General features: G+C 40.1%; 1 protein-coding gene across 1 annotated transcript in view; it reads right to left on the bottom strand.

The window, feature by feature from the left end:
* Positions 1 to 255: 255 nt before the first annotated feature.
* Positions 256 to 22,790, bottom strand: part of OTC (ornithine transcarbamylase) — a 32,108-nt gene continuing 9,573 nt past the window's right edge. The window contains exons 4-10 of the mRNA XM_068395462.1: positions 17,389 to 17,476; positions 11,034 to 11,187; positions 4,513 to 4,635; positions 3,772 to 3,825; positions 3,511 to 3,660; positions 2,317 to 2,454; positions 256 to 315 (exon numbers count right to left, since the gene is read on the bottom strand). Coding sequence (XP_068251563.1) covers positions 256 to 315; positions 2,317 to 2,454; positions 3,511 to 3,660; positions 3,772 to 3,825; positions 4,513 to 4,635; positions 11,034 to 11,187; positions 17,389 to 17,476 — 767 coding nt within the window. The remainder of the gene's footprint in view (positions 316 to 2,316; positions 2,455 to 3,510; positions 3,661 to 3,771; positions 3,826 to 4,512; positions 4,636 to 11,033; positions 11,188 to 17,388; positions 17,477 to 22,790) is intronic.

Consider the following 22,790-nt stretch of genomic DNA (forward strand, 5'->3'; position numbering starts at 1 on the left):
TGCCGTGATGCTGATCACTAGGAAGGATAGCCAACTTGGAGCATCGAGATGAAAAGCAGCTTTTGCAATGGTGTTTATTGTCTTGAACATTATCACGAATGTAATGCAATATATTATAAACCATATACAGATAACTATATGGTTTTATTAAAGAATCACTCATTGCCTTGGTCCTTTCTGAAGAAGATCTATGTTTTTGTGGACCAGAATATTCTGCAGATGAGGAATATTTTTCTCTTGGCAGGAATCCAAGCATCAAAATGTAGGCTTTTGTAGCTGCGGTGAGTAATCTGTCAGCAGGGAAACCATGACAGCCTAGAGGAGAAAGAAAAGAAAAAATCCAATCACATTGGAAACAGATACTCCATAAAAATAAATAAGGGGGAAATATTTTCCAGCTTTAAAGTCTTGTGTTGAAAATTATTGTCCTGACAAAAACTGCACACTTAGATTTATTTGCTAGAATTTCTGATGATGAATCAGGAAAGAGCTGAAAATCAGTTAGGATGTTCTGTATTGTAGCTGATTGATAGGTTTTCTCAGTGCGGAAAAAATATATTAACAGACAGCCTAGAAGAAATTCAGATAAAGCATTTAGATCAAATGCTGAGGCCTTTTTGGCATATTATATTGCATCCTCAGCTACTGCTAGGAGACGCTGTAGGTACCCAAACAGCACATCATGGGCTTGCTTGTGGATTTCAGCATTAACATCAGTGAGAGCCATACTAGCATAAGGACTTTGAAATTTATCCCAGTTTAGCTATACTTTCTGTGGTAAAACATGGAAAATCCTCACTGAGGCTAATGTCATCTACCCCTCTTGCCCTCCCCTAGTACTCCAACAAACCATAGGTATGGCTGTGAAATGAGAGTAATGGGAATGTCAGCTAAACAAAACATGGTGTTGCAGCAGCTTTGCCATCCTCCCTGTGTGCATAACAAGCCCCGTGCTTGCTTGATTTTGACAAGGTATTACTTGTTTCACACTGTAGTGATTTCACAGCAATGTCTGACTGCAAATTGTTATTTTGGCCTAGAACTGGATTTACAAGGGTTCTCCGGGGGTTGTGGTCTTGTTGCCTGTCATTCCTTTCCCCTCAGCAGTGCTCAGTGTGACAGGTAGTCCCAGGCACACAGTGGGGACTGAACATACAGCTGTGCAGCCCCTCTCTGCTGCCCATGTCGTAGCTGCACTCAGCCCTGTTTGGAACTACAGCTGAGCAAATAATTTATTTTTCAGTTTGCTGTCTGAGCTGAAAGTGGTAGAGAATAATATATAAACAAGACCCAGAAATTCATTTTTTTAACAGCTTGATAAAATACAAATATGATATTTTTCTTACCGCCAAAAAATGTGCAGCTGGAACTCAAAGTAAAGGGTTTCTTTTCTTTATTAAAAACAATATTTAGGGTAATTAGAAACTTTGCAAAATTAAAATAAAAAATGAACACTTTTCAGAATTGTGAGGCCAAAACTATGAATTTAACAAAAATTTGTTAATATTTTGACCATGTCCAAAATCTGAGCTTTTGGTAAATACAATATTCAACCACTTATTCACTTGGAGCACATCTAGAGTTCATCTGGGAGCTGTGACAATGCCATTTTTGGTTTTTTTTTCACCTCTGAAAGTTTTCACTAGCTTTTGTCAACATGATGGTCTAAAGCCAACAACAAATAACAGGCTACTGGGATCTGGCAGTGATTTTCTGAAATTCTAGGAATGCTGAGAGGGGAGTTATGGTTTATGTTAAATGCCAAGTGTCCTCTCATGGTTCCCATGGGTCACACAGTATTACCCACACCGTAACTTTTCAGGGTCCTTCAAAGCTTTGCTCTTGCAGCACATTCTCAGGGAAAGTTCCCATTGGTGTCAGTGGCAGTTTTTCCCGAGAGAAAACTGCAGGATCTCTAGCTTGAAGTGTTTGGGAAATTGTAGTTTCTAAGACCGGTTCCTGGGACCTCAGCCTTTAACATGTTTTAAAGTTGAGCAGCTCAGTTAATCATTAGAGTAAACCCAGTGATGTAAATACCACAAAATTACAGTTACTACCATAGATTTCACTTAGTGATAAAAACTGGGTCAAGCACCAGCAGGTTATCATCAAAATAGGTCACATTTGTGTTCAGAAGTATTTGTGCTACATATATAAGTTACTATAGTCAAAACTGTGATATGCTGTGGGATGCCTTTGAAACATATGTATTAACATTTACTATTTATTGAGGAACCAAGCTGAATCCAAGCCTATAGTGTAAGGCAGAACAGAAGCTGACCCTAACCTCTAGCTACTGTTATCTTCTTTTTTTACCATAATTGTCCATTTCCTGTTTTCAGCCTCCTGGAACACCAATGACTGTGCAGAATAAAATACTTCATCATCAACTTCTTCAGGTTTTCTGGGTAAACAATGTAAAAAAGTCCAGTTGGAAGCAGCAGATTTTGCAGTCTGTAGATCAAAAAGCATATAAAAATAAAGAAACATGTGAGGACATCAATAAAATATTTAACTAGTAAATAGGTTAACAAATTTTATATTAGATCCCACTCTAGTTACTTGGATGATGAACTCAGAATTCCACCGACTTCAAAGAATTCCTCATCTGTGAATAAGATGGGAATATCCCCATTTAAGTCAGTAAGAGTTCAGTGCTGACTTCACAAAAGTCAAATATTTACTCCTGTTTCTCTGGCTTTAGTAGGGGAGCACAAACTCCAGTGACTAGTGGATCAATAAAGTGCAATCTTTATTTGAATGCCATACAGTAATATAATACTATTGATAATTGCAATAAGAACATACCAAACCATGATTTAAAAGGCTATAATTTTTTCTTTTGATATTGTCACTCATAATATATTGATCCAATACCAGTGAACAATGAATTAAAGCATTTTAGGCCAATTCAGAGACATACCCATCCATAGAATTTTGTGAACTGATGCTAAAATACAGTCAATTAAACCAGCAATTCTATTAGCAAGGAAAACATCCTTTTACTCTTGGACAATTAATAGTTTATGACTTTATGTTTTCTCTAACTGTTTTTGTGCTGATAAGATTTCAACTAGACAATTTTAAAGACATACATTTAATGCTTTGTTCATTGATAGATATACACAAAATTGCCCAAAATTGCCCCATTTAAGAGTTAATCTGTGAGCTGCTCATTCTAAATAAAATACAAGGGATCATTTCTGGTAGCAAAGAGGAAATGCAAAGTTAGAAATAGTTTTTAGGTCATAAAGAAGTAAAGGGTTAGCTTTCCTGCACATGTTCTGGAGTTATATCTCACTGGGAAGCTCTGAAAGAGGCCAAGCCACGTGAAGTGTATAAGATAACTCAAACTGTTATCTTGGTGAGTTTTTCAGGCTGGAGGGAGGTTTGCATAGGGTTGTTCCACGGGTTCACTCAAAAAAATACCAAACCCATGCTTTGCTGATGTTGATTCTTTTAAATGTAAACTGTGAAAGCATCAACAAAAAACTAAATCTCAGTTTTTACCTGCATTGTAATCTGATAACCTTGAAATGCCTTTAGTCTTTCTTTCTTTTCCTCTTCTTGTCCCATACTTATCCATGTATCTGTAACTAAGACATTGGCACCGTCTGCAGCTTCCAAAGGATCTGTTGTGAGAAGTAACTTGGTACCATACTAATGTGAATAAAATAAGGAAGATCAGGCAGACAAGGAACTTCAACTTCGTTTATAATGAAAATAAACTCTATTCAAACTACTCTACTAGGCTACTTCTTAGGCTCCTACCTCTTCGGAGTACTGTTCAGTTATTTTAGTTATTCCGAGGTCTGGTTCAAAGCCCTGACAAAAGAGATGATAGGTAACATGTCATGGAACATATATAAGATCTTTACTGATTATTAACACTAGTGAGACAAATACTGATTGAGCCATTTGCCATGGGAAGAATGTCTTTCAGAACTGTAAAACTCGAGGAAATTATGTTGGTTTTATTGAAAGTTTATTTTGGAGATAAAATGGTGGAAAGTGTTCTGATAAAGTAAGAAAAATGTATTTCAACAGTTACAGAATGAAATGCCTATACATCATTTAATTTTTTGTTCTAAACTGATTCTTTTTTTTATATTTTATATCGTACTACAATGCAGCATTCTAAAAATCTGCATCACTGATCTGAACCAACCAAGATGCAATGCTTCCACCAATCTGAAACAACTTTCAAATTATTTTTTTGGGGGGAAGAGGGCATTGGATGACTTTGTAACACTTTCTCAAATGGAATTATCATCCTCTGTGGTTTATACTGTAGTCATGAATTCCCCTCAGCCCTTCTGAAGTTGGACTTGGTAGAACTACTCCTGCTTTGTATCAAAATAACTGAATCAGTATTCTGAACCTTGGTTCTAAAAGCTGGCACTCAAGATACATGCAAGCACCACTAGCTGAGGCCCTTGAGAAGTATCCAAGTGACGGAGACAAGAATGGGCAAAGTTTGCCTTCCTTACTCCATGCTCATGGCTTTCTCACCTTGGGAGTTGCAATACGCAGGTGCATTCCCAGCTTTGCAGCACTCATCATGATGGAGTGAAGGACGTTGTTTCCATCCCCAATCCAGGCAACAGTGAGTCCATTCAGCCTGCCATAGTGCTCCTGCCAAATGAATCAGACAGCCCTGAGGTTATGTTCCAGGCAAACTGATCAAGATGATGCCCTATGTTGAAGGGATTGATCAGGCGGGTCAGGTGCAAAGAAGGCTGGCTACCTTCAAATGCTAGCTGTATGGAACCATATCTTTAATTGAACTTAATGCATCTACAAGATGGTCAGGGAGGGAAAGCCCCTTGTGTCTTACATGAAGACCCAAGTGCTGCAGCTTTCTCCAGGGAAGGACACATTGACACGTATGCTGTATGGTGAGGCCCAGCCTGAGGGACAGCACCAGACACACAGTAACTTTAGCACCAAAGCCATACAGCCATGGGTTGGTGCTCATAAATATCAGTGAATGGTAGAAATTCTTAATTTAGAGGCAGTCCTAATGCCTCGGATAGCACTCTTTCCAGCTTTCCCCCACATTGTGAAATTATCCCTGTTCAGGTTTGCTCTGGTTTGGCTGCCTCTACACAATGTTCCCAGTGGCTGTGACAGTGGCCATGCCCTTAGAGTCCATTTTAACTGTCACAGCTGTACAAGACAGCAAAGAGCAGTACTTTGAAAGCAGCTGTGCCACTCATGGCCTGCAGGGTTTGCTCTCCGTTGTACAGTCAGAGTGCAGAGATTTTTCTAAAATGTGGATTACCCGAACTTGAAACAGCGTTACAGTTAACTGTAGCTTTGCCTGATGGCACTTACAGCCTGTACATGTGCAGCTACTCTGGCCCTCAGCCACAAACAGATATGGCCTTAGGAGGAACAAGAGTAACAGGAGTTTCATATTTCCAGAGCAGGACAATTTGAGGCCTTTTAGCAAGCCTTGTTTTGCATACGCATGTTTATAAGTACTTAGAATCATAGAATGGTTTGGGTTGGAAGGGACCTTAAAGATCATCTAGTTCCAACCCCCCTGCCATGGGCAGGGACACCTTTCCTTTACTTGAGTTGATACCAGAAAGTTTGTAAAGACATAACCAAATACTTCTATATGCCTGCTCTGTACAACTCCACCTCATGACTCAAAAGACTAAAGACATGATGGCGAGCCTTTTATTCTTAGTTCAAAACTGGGCCATGCTACAATTGCATTGTAGTAGCTGGAAGCCAGACAGTGTTTCAACACTTTGTGTGACATGATTCAATGCTTGTCAGAGAGGATAAGCATCCACATTGCAGAGCTGTACTAACTGGCAACCTTGCAGGCAGTCACAACTGCCAAAAGACTGAACAGGAAAAGAGCTGGGACTACCCCCTCCTCTCCTGGCAGCAGCTTCTCCTAAACAAATAGTTGTGAAGTTGTTCTAGAACAAAGTTATTGGCATTTCTGCCAGTGACCACAATTCTGAGTCAAAAATAGTAGCACTTGAAATATTGAAAGACATTAAAATGCCATTGACATCTAAACCTAATAGAGTCCTAGGCTGCCTACAGTTTAAGGGCTAAAACTATGGTATTGTAAAACTACCACTTTTTCAGTTGAAGTTTACTAGCAGCAGGCTCATTGGCAGAGGTTTGACACAAGGGCATTTACAGGAGAGCAAATCAGGACTTTGTGGATGTGGAAGTTATTTCAGCATAACAGCTCTGCAGGTCTCTAAGGATCTTTCAAAAAGTCCTTCCACATCTCCTAGCAATGGTGCTCCTAGGAGAAGGCCAAACTAAAGCATTTATTTAAGGGGTTGTTTCCAGCTAGGGCTTAGTGATAGCTGAGACATGAACCCACATCCAGGAGCAAATGAGACAGCCCCAAGTTCTTTTGATCTTACTGTTTAAAAATAGACATCACAGCCTGTAATGCTCAAAGCACTGACTAGTGAGTCACAAATATACTGCTATGTTAAATAACTTCCACCTTATTACCAGCTGCTACTCTGCATTAAAAGAAGCACAGTGCATACTAAATACTTTTCTCTGTTTTCCCAAGCTACTAGCTGTTAGAGATGTACCGGAGATGTCTGTATAACGACCCTCAATATGCACTGCAAATTGCAAAGCCACATCTGCAGTGACTACTGTATAGAGTGGACATAGCTGAGCTAATTTTAATGAAGATGTTTAGCTAATGGAAGAAGTCGTAGACAAGGCAGAATCAAGCTGTGTGTGTGCTAGTGAAACCTATTTTATAACCTGTGCTAAGCTTTATGCTGCCACCAGTACACTGCTGCTGTAACTCAAACCTCTTCGTCTAAAGCCAGCTCACTATGACTGTGACTGTACTGCTTATACGCATACATCCTCAGCTTCCAGGAAAGATGAGAGGATTGTGTTGGTCAGAACCAGAAAGCTTTGAGGCAATACGAAAGCAACTGTATATGAGACATACATTTTTTTTCCCCTGTTTTATAGTATGTACTTATACAACTGCACAGAGAAAATCCTGCTAAAAGTGTTTTGCCACGATGGTAACACTCTAGGTTAAACCAGAACCTTTACAATACATGCTGATCTCCTGAGCCTCTGTAGATATTTCACCCCTTACATCCCTCCCCAATTTTTCCAAACTCTGTTATATTGATGTAGGCTTTTTATCTGCTTGAGTGTTCTGCAATTTCTCTTTACATTCAGAACCTGACTTCAAAATATTTGTACTCCTAGTAAAGCCATACAAAAAATAGCATATTTAGCTAGAGCCCTTCCCCCTTATGAATGCCTCTTTGGCAAACTAGAGATTGCTGCTGTAGTGCCACAAAACCTGGCTTTGCTATTCTCATGAAAAATCCCTGCTAAATAATTAGTGTCAATTTTACAGTCAACTTTCTCATCCTCATGCTGCTTTTACAATGTTTCATTCTGTTCTTATCCACAGTTGCAGTGTATCAGTGTATCAAACCCTGGGAAAAAATAAGCATGCTCAGTGATTCAGCACTGCTGTATGTTCAGAGACTGGTTTAACTAATCAGGGACATTTGTGTCTGCCTCTGCCTGGACTTGCTTCCAGCTAGGCTGAAACTCTGACACCATTATAGATTAATTCTGGAATGTTTGACCACAACAGTCATAACAACCCTCAATTAAAACAAGCTTTGGAATAATGAATCAATAATCTGTCAAAATTTAAAATGGAAATCAGGGGACTAGTCAAAGCTTTAGCCCTTTGGGAGACAGTGCAATCCAGTAAATGAGAAACTGGGCAAACTTGGACCTATGGGGTCTCAAACTGAACTGAAGGCAGATGCTGGGCCAGTTATCTTTCTTACTCCCACATTGGTTTTTGTCATGGTTATTGAAGCAGTATATTCTAGAGGATCAGTCCAGATCTTAGCGGGGATTTCTAATTGTTAGAATAATGATGAAGATGGTGATGAATTTGAAGACTACAATAATCTGAGCTCTTCCGGTTACACATTGAGGAGAAGTTGATAATATAAGGCAGCCCTCTTTAAGCTGGGCAACACTGTAATTTGTTACGCTATTTAAAAAGGAATCACTGATGTATTTCTTATGCCAACTATTTCTTGCTGAAAAAGAAATTTCCCTTCAGACCAGTGACATAGAAAGCTAGTGGCATATGGATCCACTCTAATTACCAGTCTGGCCATCCTGCAGTCAGCTACAAGTTAGCTGATTTGGCCAGTGACATTAATATCAATTGAATCAACGTCAATACCCAGTTCATCCCTGGAATACAAATTGTGTGATGCTGCCCTCCAGCCAAGCTCTGCAGAACAGAAGTTGTGAGCCACAGCTTCCGCCCAGGAGAATGAGAGGCACTGGGTGGACTCAGCACGTGGCTGTTACATGCCTTCAGCACAGACAGAGAAGTAAAGTGGCTCTCTGTGTGCACAGTACCAGCACACAAACTCATAGTCTTTAAAGGCCAAATCCCCAAACCCTCAAAATCAGGTTGCATAATGTTTACAACCATTTCTAGTGGGTTATAACTCAAGAGCAAAGTCAGCTCAATCCAAATTTTAAGAAAGAGTTTAAAGGGCAGAGCCAGCTAGATGTCAAACATGTGAGAAGCTCCAGGTTGCTCAGGAAGAGGGCACTGGGCAAGAGGATATTGAACCTGAAGAATCTCACCCCAGTATTCATGACAGGAGCACACTTTGTGATCTGACAAGAACACCCTGAATACAGAACAAGAACTGACAGCCCTGAAAATAAACCACCCATGTTGTCTGGGGAATGCAACAGACTATACTAAAATAACTGCACTAAAAGGCACCTGTGAAAAGGTAATCAGAACCCATAAGCAAGAAGACATTCTGATGAAAAAAACAGGAAATTAGGCAGTTTCAGACTGAAGAGAAAGTGCTCGAAGAGGATTCAAGAAGGCACATGAGAAAATTAATAGGATTTAGAAAATGGAAGAATAAAAATGTGCTAAGCATGAAGAGGGCCAGAGTGCATGTAGTGCTCCACTGGCAAATACAGGAGGAGAAAAAAAAAGTAAATTTGGGGCATTTACTGGCAGCAGGGAGGAGCAGATCCAGGCAGGAAAATATTTACAGAGATAAGAAAGAGACATTTCTGAAGAGAAATAGGCTGCACAAAATCTGTAGTTACATTTAAATATAAGGCTAGCAGTCTGTGCTGCTATTGTAGTTTGCATGTATGCATAAATCAAATAAATTGCCTTTGCATTGCAGGAAAGCAGTCCAAATGTTATAGATGAACTTTCAACTCATTTAAAGAATCAGTGGTACTATTCAACATCCTTATATCAATCTTCTTGCAGGCAGTACTCAAATAACATCTTTTTACCCTGCCGAAAATCCCACAAGAAGTTTGATTGTGGTAAGTAACAACTAGACCCTGTGGCTCACACTTCTTCAAGTGTTAATCCTACTTTTGTGACCTGGTAAAGTTCATTATATGATTAAAATGCCGTTTTATTACATGCTACTGGCTCAGTGTACAGTGCAGAGAGGAAGAACAACAGGGCATGTACTCATTCTGCTGATCTCCATAGGTTTCCCCCTAAGATCAGTGGAGAAAGATATGCATCTCTAGAGGGTGATTGAGATGTTCAGTGGCCTCTCTTCATTGACTGGAGATGGAGTACAGGGCAACACCACTCTGAATATTTGCCATAGTCATTGGCCTGGATAAAACCAGGTTTAGTGGCAGAGATATCAACAGTTGTGTAGACGATGAGTCACAGATTGTTCCTGAAGCATGTTATTCACACGTGATAAAATGCTAATAACTAAGGCATTTGCAAGACAGAACCTCCCACAAAACACAACCATAAGATTCACCTGGTTTATAGTTGCACACAGTGTTTAAATGAAATTATGACATTTAATGATTGATGATGTTCTCATTACAGCTTACTGTCTTACATAATTTGAACAGTTCACTGAAGCTGGGTCAATGTGATCTCCCAAATGTACCTTACCCTGAAGTATATGAAGCATTTTAGTCTCAAGTTCACCAATTTTTGCTGGTCTCTTCACTTTAAGTATTGAAAATTTTATGAAAAATACTAATCAAAGTAAGGAAAAAATAATTTTCACTCAACATATGAGTCTTTCAGTATTTAAAGTTTAAGGCATGAATAATCTAATTTTACTCTCGCTAGATCTTTTCCACATACTGAATGTCCCATAGCAAAATCTGCGACAACTGAGAAACACAGCTGAATGAATCAGGAAATTATTCTGCTCTCCCTTTTTCAAGCAGTGTGATTTTTATTCATTCAGAAAGTAAACAAGGTCAAAGGAGTTCATCATAGTTGTCAAACAGCACTGCAGTATAATAATCTTTTTTATAAGCCAGTTCCTCAGTTGGTTGTAAAACAGCATAGTCCTTCTGTTCACAGATAAACATCTGGTATTCTATGTGTAAAACATTATCCTGCTGTCAAATCAACTATTTCATTAGATTAAACTACAAAATATGATCTTTTTTTAACTATTCTTTGATGTGAGCAAAGTTTAAACAGGTTTAAGTGCCTGAAAACTAGGCGTTTGCACTGGTAGCATTAACTGGCTTTTCAAAACAAATTTGTTCAACCGGTTTCCTAACATATGGATAGTTGTTTCTTTTAAACTGTTCATAGGTTAGGGAGGAATCAAGAGTGGACTACTGAGTTTTTTGAAGTCAGTGGAAAAACTTCCACTGGCTTTGGCTGAGCCAACATCTCACCTTTATCTTAATATGTAAAGCCCCCTGCACATTTTTTGAATTGCAGCCTAATTCCAATGAAGTACTTAATTTTATGCTTACCTTCAATCCCATTACAGCTGATAGGACTAGGTTATTGTTTTAAATTAAACAGGTCCTTAATTATATTGCTGGATGAAGATGTCTTTAAATAACAAGTGACATATAATTACCACTTAGAAAAACCTAGGAATAAATGATTTTGAACCTGACTTCCCCAAATACTTATCAAGACCAAGATTTAGCAAAAAAAAAATGTTATTAAACAGGGATTATATTGTTACCTGAAGAGTTAGGTAATCAGCTAAAATCTGGAGAGGATGGTATAAATCGGACAATCCATTGATTATTGGGATCGTGGCTTCTTTCGTCATTAGGTCCAGATCATTATGCTTATAAACTCGAGCCACGATTGCATTTGTCATGCTGGACAGCACCCTAGAGGATGGCAGAAAATACCCAAGTCAAACATAATAAATGTATCCCTGTTGCACTCTTCAGCGTGCCACGCATAAATATTAATGAGAAGTGGCAATGAACCAAATTTTTTCAGCTATCTAAATAATTTATCATGCCTGCATAACACCCGTAAATGCAGACATTTAACAAGCTGCTAATAAGCAAGCAGTTTTACTTATTAACAAACTATAGTAAGTAAATGCAAACTTCTGCTGTATTTTATGTTTTTTTTCTCTTTAGTGTTTGACTGTAGCTACAGATGTAACAGCAATAAATGTTAAGGTATTTGAACTGAGATAAGAGATTGTGTGAGACTGTAACATTTGAAGAACTCGATAACTTCAGAAGAGATAAGGCATAAGATTTCCTGAGTCTTTTAGCAAAGAACAAATGTAGCATTGACCAAATATTACAGTGTCTCTGTATGGTAGCCTGCCCTTTGTGAGGATTAGGAATATAGATCTGTCTTAGATTACCAAAATTATTCACTGATCTTAATGAATAGAGAAACAGGAGGCCAACAACACCAGTCTGTTCTTTCTCCTACCTACACACCTGTGTATTGACACACATGGTATCAACGTTAAAGTAATGCCCAGATTTGAAACTCTGTATACAGACAAGGGCATGCAGGAGTCACTGTACCACTCTGCCCTTAAGCTCATTTGCCAAAGTGTGAAAGACTCAGAGATTAGCTTAGTGGAGTAGCATAGTATACTTGGTATGCTCTGAATTCTTTCAATAAATTAAATATGGATTGCAGCTCCACATTTCTCTGCATTTCTGTGTTTTAATCAGGCCCTGAAGCCACACTTCGAAGCAGCATTTTGTGTGTTTCCGTGTTATCTTTAATAGGACCTTAAAACAAAACAAAGAAGAGACTGAACAGAAGAGTATGAAAAAACTTTGCACTATCTATCTTCCTGATTAGCCATGAAGAATTCTGGTATCTCCTCTTGTGGAAATAGGTCTGTTAATGCCATGGCCTTCATACAGACAGATCTCCTGATGAAGGCAGTAACAAATATTTTCTACTGACACCAGACATTCCTCACACAAGCAAAACTCTTACTAAATGTTACAAGATTCCCTGTAGAGCACTCTCTGAAGAAAAGACTGCCGATAGCAGCTACAAGTGAAAAGGAGGAACTGAACAAGGTATTTACTGATTGCAAGGTATTGGAACAGTTGCTGTTTGTGCCTTTATTTCTTCTTAGCTCAAGAGTTTCTTTTTCTGTGTGTCTGTGTTTATTCTAGCTTGAAGCATGTGACTACGGAAAACCTGTTCTGTTCTGAACGAGTCATCAAGGATGGGATGCATGGTCCCTTTTGTTAGCCATCTAACTGGTGTCCAGCCTAAACAAGACATAGCCAGTCCCACCAGTCAAGAAAAAGAGGCAATCACACTGGGAAATTGCCCATTTTTCTTAGACTTTTTTTTAGGATGTCAGGACAGCTGATTCCTACCCGACATGACTGATAATTTAAAGAAGATGCTTTGTTTACAGGCTATGCCATTAGAGGAAATTCAGTCATAATCAATAACCAACTAGTGAAAACTACTGTTTTTTCTTCCTTAATCTGTTGAAAGTAGATACTAGACTTATTAGACACTTACCAACAAGACATCAGACAGTCCTTCTGCCAGCATTTCTAGATGTCATATCTTATAGTAGGAAACCCAGGTGGAAGCTGGGTTTATTCTTTGTGTAATCAAAACCAAACTGAACTCAGCAAAAAAAAAAAAATAGGCCTCATCTGAGGAGATGAAGTCTCCTGTAATCAAATCAATTTCAAAGAAACCATGTAAGACTCGGATTGCATAGGAAAAAAGACCTGGCTATATAAGAGTATTTAGTAAAGGCAAAGTTTTGAAAGGTGAGGGGGAGTGAGCACAGGCTCATCAGGTGACTTTTCATTTAAGGTTCCTATGTTATCATCAACTACAAGGTCTTTTTCTCTTTTCATTCTTTTTGCAAGACTGTGAGCCTATAAACTTCAAAATCCCAGGGCTTGGAAATATATGAGTGTATTGGAATGCTGCATAGCTCTCTCTTCAAAATAACTTTTATTTCTACAGAGAAAAGCTGGAAATTTTTACTCAAGTGTATCCTCTGAGGAATCCAAAATTAAACACAAATGAAAGTATGCCTTTTTGGTGTGGCTGATCTCTGAATTTGAAAATGGAGCATTTGCATATAATTTGGGTAGCATATTGCTATCCAAGGTAGTTTTGGTTTTGTTTTGAAAGTATGTATCCATTCAAAAGGTTTTAAATTTCTGACAAGACTACTTCATTGTCATTCACAGTCTTACAGGGGCATATGGTGGAAGTGTTCTCAGTAAGTGGTGAGAAGTAAACTCATTCCCCGTAGATGCAGAGATTCATTCCCTAATAACGCGAGTGGACTGGTAAAATCATCCTATGAGTTCTTCAGTGCTGCCACTCAACCTTATGGCCACTGAGCTATAGTGGTGCACAATGGAACAGCTCTACAGTGGGAAATACAGATACAGTACTTATATTTCATTTCACATAATATCTCAGACATGCTAAACAGCACTGAAAGGCTTAGAGCTCCTTAATGGGTGGTAACTATTTGCTACTGTGTCAGCGTAAATGTAAATGTCTTGTGAAGCGTGGAAAACCTGTATTATGAGAAGATAATAAGTCACTAAAAATATGTTCACAGTCAAAATGCTTTCAACCCTTACCTGCAGCAATTCTAATAAAAACTTGGACATTTATAGATCTGTGCCCCTTTTGCTTTAAGTCTCAATCTCAAGTACTTCTAAGGCCTTCAGAGCCCTAGACACACGGCTGTAATATTTGAAACACCCTCTGGGTCTACTACAGGCATTCTTTTTTTATTCTTACATTAACTAAATGAGGTTGGTTTGTTATCCTTCATTCACAAGAAATGCCAAAGAATTAACACTCAGGTTGTTCTTTTGGGTAAACTTGATTATGCAAAGTCAATAATAATTCTGCTAATGAGAGCAGGAGTGAAGCAGAGCATGTGGGGGTCTGTAAGGACTCAGGAAATCCCTTACTCCACTGTAGCAGGTGAGTGCTGTGACTCAGCAGAGGATCACCAGGTTAGGACCACAAATAAGAACTTGACATGGAAGAGCAACAGTGACAGAGAAAAGGGGGGGCTGAAGGCTTGCATGGGAAGTGGGTATTGTGGGACCTTTCTCTACAGAATGGGGACTCCTCCAGAATGGCTGGAAAATTTGCTTGCTTCTACTTTTTGCCTTATTTCTTGTAGCTTACTGTCTGTCTTTTTCCCTTTTGCTTGTGCAAACAAAGGTCATTCAAGAGACTGTGAACCAAAGATTTAATGGCCCTTTATTATCCCATTTGGGAAGAAGAAGAAATGAAAACTGGCCTGTACAAAGCATGTCCATTTGCATAACAGAACACACCTGGATTTGCTGCAGGGTTAGCATCTGAATGGCAGAGAGACTCCGGATGACAGTCCTGCATGTCTGGTGGAATGGTGCTTGGAGAGGTTATTGCAGGGGAGCACTGTGTAAGGGCCCTGACTGCATCTTTCCCCTTCCTCAAGGTTTGGCTGCTGGGGCTCAGAGCCAACTTTACAATAGTGTAGCGGAGGGCTACCCCTCATCACTCTGATGTCAGAGACAGGACTGTGAGGAGCCTCCATCAGGGCCAACCCCCTTCTTTTGGGACTCACATCTCTTGCTGCTTTGTAACCATGCCCATGCTGATCCTGACCTGGACCCCCACCTGCGGGCTGATGTCCCAAACTGGCCTTGGCCCACCTCCATCCCCACAGAGGTGCCCAATGCTCTGGGCTGTTGCTGCCTTTGCTGTCCCCTGGCTGCTCTGAACCCTGTCTGGGGCAGGGGTCAAGTGCTGGCTGACGAGGCCCTGCCCTACCTGACCCAGGGGGAGTTCCTGGCACCCGAGCCTCCCTAGTCCCCAAAGAGCCACCAGCCCACATGGCACCCTGACATACTGCGCTGAAGACTCTCACCATTTGTCCTTCCCTTCCCATTCACAAGTGCCACAGTGCAATTTCACATTGGCCGTGGTAAATCAACCCTTCCTTGGCACTGCAATCCTTCCACATCATTTTGACCTAGAGCCTGAAGTCACTCCTTCCCAAATGTGACACCTCTGCACTTTTTCATTCTTTCCCCATTGCTCTGGTGTGTCCCATCCCTTCTCAATTTCAGTTCCTTTAAGCTGAAGTAAATAGCTGATGTTCGTCTTTCCAGCCTGGCGTGCAAGTACCCCTGCGTGTCAGGTTCTGTCTCTTCAGCCCCAGTCTCTCAGCACCAGCCTCCCATCTCCCTCCCACTGCGCCCTCCGTCAGCATCCTCTCCTCCTCCCCCTTCTCAGCTGAGAGGCTCTCCGCTTACAATGGTCCAGTGAGAATGGAAGAAAGGGCAAAACGTTTGGAGAATAATACTTATTTACATCAGTGGGGGGGTTTACCCTTGATATGTTTCCCATTCACCTTTAATACGACAGAGTAAGCTATGCATGTTTTACTTGAAAAATCCTCGATCTCTCATGCCAGCAGAGTTGTAGCAGGGATGCATGTGCTCTGAAGCATCTAAATGGTACACTTTGATGAAGCTATAGCTGTCCTGCTTAAACTGGGGCTATATCCCATGATGTATGAAGAATTTCTTTTAAGGGGATATATTTGAATCCCATGACAGAGTATGAGCTCTGCTGAACTGGACACAGTGACCACTGGACACGGTGGCCTATGGTACCTCAGACTTGACTGTTAAGTCTCAGATTAATCTGTTCCCTTTGTAGGCCCACAAGTTTACACAATTTTTGAATCTTCTTAACTTGTAGTTACGAAAGCAAGGCAGTGGGACACACTATCATTGCAGCTTAGTTTGATACTGGCAGAGTTACGTATCTAGCAGGGAGTGAGAGCTAAGTACTTTCAAGCCTCAAGAGACTGAAATTTTGACTTTCTACTATCAACACCCATATGTCTTCCACTTCAGTAGTTAAAAGCAAGAAAGGAAAATTTAAAGTGTTCAAATGTTTGGTTTTTTTTGTTACATTTTCCTTGGATTTCATCACAGAGAGAACAGCAACATAGTTCTCAATCTCTCCCACTGACTGTGAAAACTGTAGCATACAGCAGAGGCAATGGAACCTCAGCTGGCAGATTGTATATTTTGAATTGACCCTGACGAGGTTGACACTGCATATCTTTCACCCCCAAAAAAAGGACCTTTTAGAAACTACTAACCTTCCAACAGCAGAGCTTGACTGAATCGACCTCAGGCTGCAAAAGGGCTGCCTAGAAAGCAGCACAATACTGAGGTTGAATGAGTCTTTAATACATGGAGAGCTATGGAAAACAGCAAGAGCACCTGCAAAAGATAACCTCATGTTCTGCCTGCTTTCTGCAACATCGGAGGGAATCCACTGGAGAAAAACCTTGAGCTCAGTTCTTCCCTGCTATGGCAATGAGGATAGGCTGCTAGCTACCCGTCCCTGCATGCATGTGGGACTGGGCATGATCAGGATCTTCCAAGGGTGCCAGTAAGAGAACAATGCCATAGCCCAGTCTCCACAGCAGTCCTGACAGTGGGTACAGCTGTGGAGGAGGGCACATGAAATCAGAAACTGGATGCAAAGTGTTGGTCAAGTTCGGTGCTGCTGAAATAAGAGGATCAGCGTGGCCTTCAGTGCCATCCTGTCACTGCAGGTAAGATAAGGCCCACCAGCAGCTGGCCTAACAAGGATAAATAAAGTCTTCGCTTTTTGATTTTGGTTTTCGATTTACAGTCAGCTGTACTTCTAGCTCCATGAGGAGCAATAGAACCAGGAGGTTCTAGTCTTGTTTGGATATATGTGCTGCCATCAGTGGAGCTATACTACTGAGGTTCATAAAATGTTTCTGTTTGGGTGACTGTTACTCTCATTAACACACTATATGCCAAATTTGATAAAAATATTTCTTGTTGTGAAATATTTTGGAGAGCTAGAGGGAACGGAATGATGGGGTACTGAACTACAGATTCTGTGTGCTGATCTGTAAATATTTAAGAAATTTGGAGTGCCTTCTGACATTTTCCAGAAAGAAGATATTAGCTTCCAGAATTCTGTAAGACAGGTTTCAGCCTGATCAACTACCAAATACATAGTGATCAATCAAGTGACATTTTACCAACCTTGCTGTATCTGTGAGACTCTCATTAGTGCCCAGATGTATGTCTTGTGTTGTAAGGAAGGAAGGATGTCCTCCAAGGAGAGCAAATCCTACAGTGAGGACAAATAAAAAAAGAAACTAAACACCAGCACCTCATATTTACCGCCAAGATTCAAAAACTTCATGTAAAAGGTATTTACAGCAATAAAAGTAAAATTCAGCAGGGCACCCAAATGTTTCAAACACTTAAAATCTGACATGCAAGCCACAAATAAATGTATTTTGGAACAAAACCACTCAAATATGATGCTTTGCTGAAGTCCTTAGGCATGAGTTCTGATCTGTGTTCACAGGAACAGTCATTCAAGATGCAAGGCTATGTATTGCCAAAAGCATCACTGTGGCTCCCTGTTAAGAGCTAGGTAATCCATTCACCATGCTGAATTTCTGCTTCAAGGGACTTAGCATCCTAGAAGGGCTACTTAGGCATAATTCCACATCCTTGCAAGAAGCTTCAAGTATAGTCACTCAGATAGATAGAAAACCCTAAGTCTCCTCATACACTATAACAAACTTGAGCTTGGTCACAAATGACTAAAAGTGCCTTAAGAATTACAATGTGACAGAGAGAAAAGGAAAGATCTTGGGCACTGCCAGCATCCCTCCACCCTGCAGTAGTTAGGAATTTACAAGGTGAGACAAGGAACTAAATAGATTAAGTCTGAAGAATGAAATCAATTCCTGAACAGGAAACCATGGCACGACCTGAGCATCATTTAAGAATATAAAACACTTCGGGGAACTTAAAAGGTGTCTGGACAGTATGTTGGATAAAGACAAATTACACGCTAAGGAAAACTCTCAGGTTCTGTCCTGCCTTATTTCTGTTGCACCACCACTAGAAAGCTACCACAAGCAACCAGCTGACACAGACAGGGAGGAAAACAGCTTTTTTTCCACCAACACTTGAGTCTCCCTGCCTTTGCCTGGTTTAAGCCTAAAGCCTTCCTCCACTGAATCTCAGTGTAAAGTCCACTGTGGCCACATATGGGGAGGATGGGGCCTGAGCGGGGCTGTTTTATGGACTGACACAAATGGTTTAACATAAGCCTAGCACACGACACAGGGTCCTACAACTAGAGGCATACAAAGTGTAGGATTTGAACTGGGCTGTAGACAGCCCTGTAAGGCATTTTCTGTGCACTGGGGAAGATTTTCTGCATAAGAACAACTCCCTTCTAGTAGAAAAATTGTCAGGGAGAGCTTGTCCTGTCACTAATATCCATGATGGAGGAAATTTCCAGAGAATCTCAGTGTGGAAAAAACAATCGTGTCGAGACAACACTGTGAAGAAGTGAGCCTTTTATTGTGACAAAAATCTAGAAGGAAGCCCATCTTATTTTCATTGCCAGGAAGAGAAAGGCTGCATACAGCACAGAACAGCAGAGGCCTCCCTTCTCAACCAAACTGTGATTTCTTGGAGGTACTAACAGATGTCGTGTTGTTAAAAAAAAAAAAAAAAAAAAAAAGGGGGAAAAAAGGGGGAAAAAAGGGGAAAAAAGGGAAAAAAGGGAAAAAAGGGGAAAAAAGGGGAAAAAAGGGGAAAAAAGGGGAAAAAAGGGGAAAAAAGGGGAAAAAAGGGGAAAAAAGGGGAAAAAAAGGGGAAAAAAGGGGAAAAAAGGGGAAAAAGAGAAGGAAAAAGGGGAAAAAGGGGGAAAAAAGGGGAAAAAGGGGAAAAAGGGGAAAAAGGGGAAAAAGGGGAAAAAGGGGAAAAAGGGGAAAAAGGGGAAAAAGGGGAAAAAGGGGGGAAAAGGGGGAAAAGGGGGAAAAGGGGGAAAAGGGGGAAAAGGGGGAAAAGGGGGAAAAGGGGGAAAAGGGGAAAAAGGGGGAAAAAGGGGGAAGAAGGGGAAAAAAGGGGGAAAAAGGGGGAAAAAGGGGGAAAAAGGGGGAAAAAGGGGGAAAAAGGGGGAAAAAGGGGGAAAAAAGGGGAAAAAGGGGGAAAAAGGAAAAAATGAAAAAATAAAAAAAGGAAAAAAAGGAAAAAAGGGCAAAAGGGAAAAAGGGAAAAAGGGAAAAAGGGAAAAAGGGAAAAAGGGAAAAAAAGGAAAAAAAGGAAAAAAAGGAAAAAAAGGAAAAAAGGAAAAAAAGGAAAAAAGGAAAAAAGGAAAAAAGGAAAAAAGGAAAAAAAGGAAAAAAAGGAAAAAAGGAAAAAAGGAAAAAAGGGAAAAAGGGAAAAAGGGAAAAAGGGAAAAAGGGAAAAAGGGAAAAAGGGAAAAAGGGAAAAAGGGAAAAAGGGAAAAAGGGGAAAAAGGGGAAAAAAGGGAAAAAGGGGAAAAAGGGGAAAAAGGGGAAAAAGGGAAAAAAGGGGAAAAAAGGGGAAAAAAGGGAAAAAAGGGAAAAAAGGGAAAAAAGGAAAAAAGGAAAAAAAGGAAAAAAAGGAAAAAAAGGAAAAAAAGGAAAAAAAGGAAAAAAAGGAAAAAAAGGAAAAAAGGAAAAAAGGAAAAAAGGAAAAAAAGGGAAAAAAAGGAAAAAAAAGGAAAAAAAAGGAAAAAAAAGGAAAAAAAAGGAAAAAAAGGAAAAAAAAGGGGTGGAGAAAAAAGAGGTTAGTGCCATTAGATGGCATTGCAGACATCGCCAGGACTGCAGGTTCAACATTATGTTTATACAGGCCTGTCAAAGATTAAAAAGTTGATCCCACAGCTACTCTTCAAAAAAGGATTAAACCAGGAGTGAACACTGAAACCTTTCACAGGTAAAACCAAGCAACTAGGTCCAGGCAGCAGGCCTGGGCCCCACAGCTGGGCCCCTGACACAGAGCAGCCCTTATTAACTTCCATCCCACATGGGCAGCGGGGTTGAAGTGAGGTCTTCTACTTTGCATCAGTTCAGTCAGTCTCTAGACTTTAAAATGCAAAAGATAAAAGTAATACCAGCAAATCGTTGCCTTTTGACTCCCTCAGTTTCCTTAAAAGTCAGATTAAAAATAATGATGCTCCAGACCCCACCTGAAGAGCAAATCTCTGCTCCGTCCAGCCAGTATACCCTCATTTTATTGAATGGGTCTGATTTTACTTCCCTTTTGTCATCATTAAGGATTGCTCTGAATCGCAACAAGATTAGAGTCAGGCACAGCAGACTTTTAAGGATGAAGCATCACCTATTATACTATTACTTTTTGCTGTTAGAAAAGCACCATACATTTGCTGTTTGCTTTGCCCTCCTTTCTTGGTTATTCAGAAGCATTTTTGTATTAAGGCAGGAAAAATGTTTAGGTTTCCTCATATACTTTCACCTCCCCTCTGCATCTCAGACACAAACACTGTATTTATGGGAATGTGCATGCAAACTGTTGCCTAGACATTGCAGCCTATCTATTCAACGCAAGTTTTTAAGTCAAGACCTCAAGGATGAAATGTCATTTGTGGTAACTTTTCCTGTCCAGCTTCTTGTGGATTTTTTTGAAGTCATATACAACTAAGTCAGTGATTTATCCCCACAAATCCCACACAATAGAGCAGCTCTGCATTTTAGGCTTCTAAATGCACACACTTTGGTAAATGTTTCACAATCCAGGCAGGCTCTCATGGACATGTTCTGTTTTCTATAAATGATGCCCAGGTAGAAGAAGAGGAATCTGGCCATGTTTTCACAATTGCCAGGTGTCAGGCAGCCCAGTCGGAGCTGCCACCTGGAGTCTGTGTACATAGCAGAGTCCTAATGTGTTGGGCTTTCTGATTGTGAACTGGCCATCTGTGCAGGGTCTGGGAACATATTTCTATACAACACTTTCCATCTGGAAATACAGGAGCTCTGTGCTCTAGCTTTGTATATAGTTGCAGAGACAGAATCTTTGCTTCAGATTCTTTCATGCAGACTACTAGTAGAAAGAAACAAATGATGACTTTTGAAGATATGCAGGCACCAGTTCAGCAAATAAGCACACACTGTAGTGCTGTGTTAAACTGGAAGATCTAATCCTCTTTGTTGTCACAAGTTGCTCATATCCAAAGCCACATGTTAAGTGTTTATATGAATCTCGGTATCTGCAACAAACTGTATCAAATGTTCACACTGCAGAGCCAGAATTGATTATTATCTCATGTCCACACTTCTCACTAGTGTTAGTTTTCAAAAATGGACAGTTTTATGCCTCAGGCTGTGGCACATTACTGAGCCCACTTATGCAAACTCTTTCACATAGGACACAAGTGCTGGTGGTTGTACAGACGTAGGTTAAATCTCCATTCCAGCTTGTCCCTGCTACATGGGGTAAATAAGTGGGCCAAAGTGACTCCTCTAGTTCACATGCTGGATACACAGTTGTGGGGCTGCCTTGCTGTCACCAGGAGACATACACAGCCGTCTTCTCAAACTCAAAGGAAGGATCCTTTTTCATCTTTCAAGACATCTGGATTTGGATTTGTTAGTTTCCTCACTGTGTGCCAGGACTTACAATCTAGAAAGTATTTTCCGGTTTAGACTTATAACAAAGAAATCTTCTACGCAGCAATTACAGGAATATTCCTAAAGTAGAAGCCTAAAAACTGATAGGCAGTTTTTCAAAGCTACCCCTCTAAGTGGAGAGTAAGCTAAGAGTACTGTTGCCCCCTCTGTAATGTGGCCAGGCTAAATAATACTATCCATTCCAAAAAAACCCAGACACTGTATTCCTGCCATATAATACCATTCCCACTACATTAGAACATATAAAGTGATGGAATTAATTCTGTGACTGTATGTAGTAGTCTTCAGGCATGGACATCATGTTCCTCTCACCCCGCTGTGTAAGAGAAGTGAGTTGGGAGTAATTCAACTAAAGCTAGTGGCAGTGAACCTCTGTAAAGCTGTTAAGACCTTGTATATTCCAGTACACAACAAAAGAAGGTATACAGATCTTTTCTGCCTATATTGTTTCCTCTCCATTTCTACCCTGTGACATATTGTCTGCATCCAGCTTCTGTGAAATTGTTGGATTTATTTATGACTTGTTCACTGAAACATAACTGCAGCTGCGTATTTTAAGAGCAACAGTGACAATCAGAATCTTTGACACCAAAGCTATAACAAAAACAGGGCATTCACCTTTATGCCATGCCTAAGGATGTTTATTTTACAAGTAATATATAACCATGTGGAATACCTTTGTTTTCAAAAAGTATGCAAGATTTTATGCAGAATGGGTATGGGATTCTGACTGCAAACAGATGACATTTTCCAGTATAATAGCAGAGATGTCACATTTTCCAGTATAATAGCTAGCAATAACAATAAATCTAGTAGGCTCCACAAAACTGGATTTACTTTGCCAATACCCTATGGAAGTTACTTGTAGTTCTTCATTAAACTTAAAACACCACTACTCCTCTTAGAAATGGTAAAATAATACGGGTTTTAGCAATATGCATTAGGACAAGATTCTATTTG

This window comes from Nyctibius grandis, chromosome 2 (genome assembly GCF_013368605.1).
Source record: "Nyctibius grandis isolate bNycGra1 chromosome 2, bNycGra1.pri, whole genome shotgun sequence".
Classification (NCBI taxonomy): domain Eukaryota; kingdom Metazoa; phylum Chordata; class Aves; order Nyctibiiformes; family Nyctibiidae; genus Nyctibius; species Nyctibius grandis.